Source organism: Coffea arabica, chromosome 10c, assembly GCF_036785885.1.
Source record: "Coffea arabica cultivar ET-39 chromosome 10c, Coffea Arabica ET-39 HiFi, whole genome shotgun sequence".
Taxonomy (NCBI): Eukaryota; Viridiplantae; Streptophyta; class Magnoliopsida; order Gentianales; family Rubiaceae; genus Coffea; species Coffea arabica.
The window spans coordinates 52,462,052-52,466,297 of NC_092329.1; the positions used below are offsets into that span (position 1 = coordinate 52,462,052).

A 4,246-nucleotide genomic window follows, 5' to 3' on the forward strand; every position below is an offset into this window, starting at 1 on the left:
AAGTGACGACCCCTTGTGGGTGCTCTTTAAAGTTTCGACCTTTTTCATCCTGAAATTTGAAAAAGAAGCGAATTATTGTTGTTGTTGTTGTTGTTGTTATTACTACTGCAAGATCTTGCAGTACTGATGCTAAGATTCCATGAGAGTTCTTGAATGAAAAAGGGTAAAATATATATATATATATATATATATATATATATATATTTTTTTTTGAAGGAATTTTTTTTTTTTTTTTTTTTTAGGGTAGGGAAGGGAAGGGAAGGGAAGGGAGGGTGTGAGATTGACAGGCAGATCCCACCGAAATAAATTATTAAATTCACCACGCCCTCATCTTCATAAAACCCACAGAATTCACCATCTTTTAGTGATAAGTATATTTTTTATTTTTCAGCTGTAATTGCCCCCCAAGAGGGCAAGGCTCATCACCACAACAGCAGCAAAAGAAGGAGCTTTTCTTCTTCTTCCTCCTCCTCTTCTTCTTCTTCTTCTTCTTCCTCCTCCTCCTCTTCTTCTTTCTTTCTTTTTCTTGTCATGATGTTGGGCACATCTTCTTCCTCAGCTGGTGGCCTAATAGGAGGCAATTCAGCTGAGGCCGGGGCTGCGGGGACCACTGGGGCAGCGGCAGCAATAGAAGCTGGAGCCGCTCCCCATGATAGTGGTGGAAGCGGCGAAGTGGGCGGTGGGACGGGAGGAGCAATCCCGAGTGGATTCAGTGAGGATGAAAAGGCAAGGATTGAAGAAGGTGAGAGGGCAGCTGGGGGTAATAGGTGGCCTAGACAAGAAACATTGGCCCTCCTAAAAATAAGGTCTGAAATGGATGTTGCTTTTAGAGACTCAAGTCTTAAAGGTCCATTATGGGAAGAAGTTTCCAGGTATTAATACTGAAGTTAGTGATTAGAATTCAGAATTGTTCAAGTGAGCTGGTTCTCTTTCTTTCTTTCTCTCTCTCTCTCTCTCTCTCTCCTTTTCTTTCTTTTTCAAGAAAACATAATTTTTTTTTTTTTTTTTGGGGTGGAGTAAAAAGATCCCTTGTGGATCAATGTTTGTATTGAATTATGGCTTTTTGATTAAAAGGGCAATTGTGTTTGAGCTCAGCTTACTAAAATTCAGCAGTTTCTCCGGACTTTTGCATTTTCCGGGGTTTTCGCTGATCTGTTTTGGTTTCCTTTTGGCATTTTCCTTCTAATTCAAGCTAAAAAGAACAAAGGGGGGCAGTAAATTCTTTGTTTTATTTGGTTTTCTCATCAAGTAATTAACCTTGATCCAATTAACTCTGTGCCCACCTGAACTTCTTCCTTTCATCTCATCTCGTTTTACTAGCACAGCACGATTAATCAAGCTCTGCGGGCGGAAAAGGAGTGATTGAGTATTTGATGAATTCTTTTCCCATGACAAAAATGTGCTCTCTCAAGCCCGCTTGTTTTCCTTACCTTTCCTATGGCTCTTTCATTTTTCTTCCTTCTGATTCGTCTGTTAGTTTATTATCTTGTTTGCACTTAAAGAGTCTTATAGCTAGTTAATTCCCTCGTGCTTATTTTATGTGAGATTTCCTTAAGTGCTTGCTTTATCGATGAATTTAATTAAGATGGGACAAAAGTAGAAGAAAATGGAGTTTTCTTTTCCTTTTTTTTCCTTTTCTTTTGACAAAAAAACTGTTGTTATCAGGAAAATGGCTGAACTTGGCTATCAACGGAGCTCAAAGAAGTGTAAAGAAAAGTTTGAGAATGTTTTCAAGTACCACAAGAGAACCAAAGAAGGCCGAGCTTCAAAAGCAGATGGCAAAACTTATCGCTTCTTTGATCAATTGGAGGCACTTGAGACTAATCCCTCAATGCAATTGCCTCAACCTCCAACAAGGCCTCAGCCTCCAACGCCGGCCGCTGCGGCAATGGCCGTGCCAATGCACGCAGCTTCAAATCCTCCGATCTCGTCACATGGCACTGTTTCATCGGCTCCGCTCTCACCAAATCCAGTAAGTTTTGCTCAAAACTTTCTGCCCCAAAATGTTACTAGCAATGCTATTCCCACCATCCCTTCACTGCCACCTTCTCAATCACAACACTTGCATCCGCCGCCGCCAACGACGAACGCTGCAAATCATCCTCCTCCTCCTCCTCATCATCATCATCATCATCCGAGCAACACTACTTTTCCTCATCATCCCAGTTTATCGACGAGTATGTTGTCCAATTCTTCATCTTCATCTACTTCGTCCGACGAGGACATCGGAAGGCGGCATTTGAGGAAAAGGAAATGGAAGGATTTTTTCGAGAGACTAATGAAGAATGTGATCGACAAGCAAGAGGAGTTGCAGAAGAAGTTTTTGGACACGCTAGAGAAACGGGAGCGCGACCGGATGATAAGAGAAGAAGCGTGGAGAGTTCAAGAGATGGCTAGAATTAATCGAGAACACGATCTTTTAGTCCAAGAAAGATCCATGGCGGCCGCGAAAGATGCAGCAGTCATTGCATTCTTGCAAAAGATCACTGAACAGCAAAACCCCAACAATCCTAATTCTACTCCAATTCAGCTTCCAGCGCAACTCCAATTGCCAGAAACAACTCGAATCCCGCCGGCTCCGCCGCCTACGGTTCCTCCGTCGATGTCGGTATCAGTCCCACAAGCAACGCCTGTAACACCAATTCCACCACCTGCTGCTACTGCTGCAGTTGCACCACAACCGCCCATACAAGCAACAATGGGGGCCGCGCCAACGAGGAATCTGGAAAGCAGTCCTAATAAAACGGATAACGGGATTCAGAATTTCATGCAACCGAGCTCTTCTCGCTGGCCTAAGGCTGAAGTTCAAGCTTTGATTCGTATGCGAACCAATCTTGACGTCAAGTATCAAGAAAACGGACCCAAGGGACCACTCTGGGAGGAAATATCATCAGGAATGCGTAAACTGGGGTACAACAGAAATGCCAAGAGATGCAAGGAGAAGTGGGAAAACATCAACAAATACTTCAAGAAAGTCAAGGAGAGCAACAAGAAAAGACCCGAGGATTCAAAAACGTGTCCATATTTCCACCAGCTCGATGCTTTATACAGAGAAAAAGCGAAAGGGGAAACGACTTCATTTGCCTCTGGATACCAAAATGTTAAACCCGAGAATCCCATGGTGCCAATCATGGCTAGACCAGAACAACAGTGGCCGTTACAACAGGATCAACAACAGCAGCAGCAGCAACAACAACAGCAGCAGCAGGATTCTGCAATGGAGGATCACGGGAGCGATAACATGGATGAAAATGACCATGACGAAGATGATGGGGACGAAGATGAGGACGAAGATGAAGGAGCAGGATACGAGATAGTGACAAACAAGCAGGCTTCGTCTGTGGCGACCACAGTCGAGTAGCGAATGAGGCCATGGAGGAAGAGGAAAGAGGCCGAGGTGGTAAAAAAAAAAAAAAAGAAAGGGGACAACAGGACTGAGGAGTTTGGGAGGTGGGACAGATTTGCAGGAAGATGCCAGAAGAACGAAGGAATCAGTGGGTCAGAAAAACGGTAGGCATGAAATTGTTGCTGCAGAGATGATGGGTGGCTTGTTGGCTGGCTGGTGGTGAAAATAGTAAAGATAAAAAAGAAAGTGGAAATACATATGGGAAAAAAAGAGGATGGTGTTTTACTTTTTTTTTTTTTTTTGGTTTAAATTTACTTTTTTTTTTTTTAAATTTGTTTCTTTTTTTTTTTTACTTTCTTTGGGGGGGTTTTTTTTTGAGGGGGGGGGGTTTGGTGTTGTAAGGGTACAGTGGTTAGCTTGGTATAAGTTTAATTTTTATAATTTATTTATTGTTTTGAGAAAATAAGTAAATTCATAGAGATAGAGAGAGAGAGAGAGAGAGAGAGAGAGAGAGGAGTTTCAATTAATAAACACAGACAAGGATAGTGGCTGTATTTAAAATTTTCATTCTGTTAATGGGGGTGTAATGTGACAAAATGGTTAATTAGTGTTTTTGTCTTTTGATGAGCATACTTTGTTGGGTACTTTTAGTGATTCTTTGCTTCATTAAAATAGTCTTTGATACTGAAGGAAAGCACTGGTTTTCATGTGGCCATGGGTGTTTATATTATGTCACTGAATTTCTCAAGTCAAGTGCTCAATTATTAACTTATTGAAGTAGTGTGCTTAAACGCTAATATATATCTAAGATCCATATGGCTTTTTCTTTTCTTTATGCATATTTATGATCCAAATGTCAAATCTAGAGGTTTATGCCTTTCCAAATTCCAAGAAAGTTTT

At 41.6% G+C, this 4,246-nt stretch overlaps 1 protein-coding gene across 2 annotated transcripts; it reads left to right on the plus strand.

The window, feature by feature from the left end:
* The first annotated feature begins 261 nt into the window (after positions 1-261).
* LOC113713731 (trihelix transcription factor GT-2-like) lies at positions 262-3,976 on the plus strand. 2 transcript variants are annotated; one of them, XM_027237519.2, is made up of 2 exons: positions 262-872; positions 1,666-3,976. In XM_027237519.2, exons 1-2 carry the CDS (start codon positions 532-534, stop codon positions 3,359-3,361), a joined length of 2,037 nt encoding a protein of 678 aa, XP_027093320.1. In that variant the 5' UTR covers positions 262-531; the 3' UTR covers positions 3,362-3,976. The 2 variants fall into 2 exon arrangements, with proteins under 2 accessions (XP_027093320.1, XP_071924398.1); XM_072068297.1 differs by lacking the exon at positions 262-872 and adding an exon at positions 956-1,399.
* The last annotated feature ends 270 nt before the right edge of the window (positions 3,977-4,246 follow it).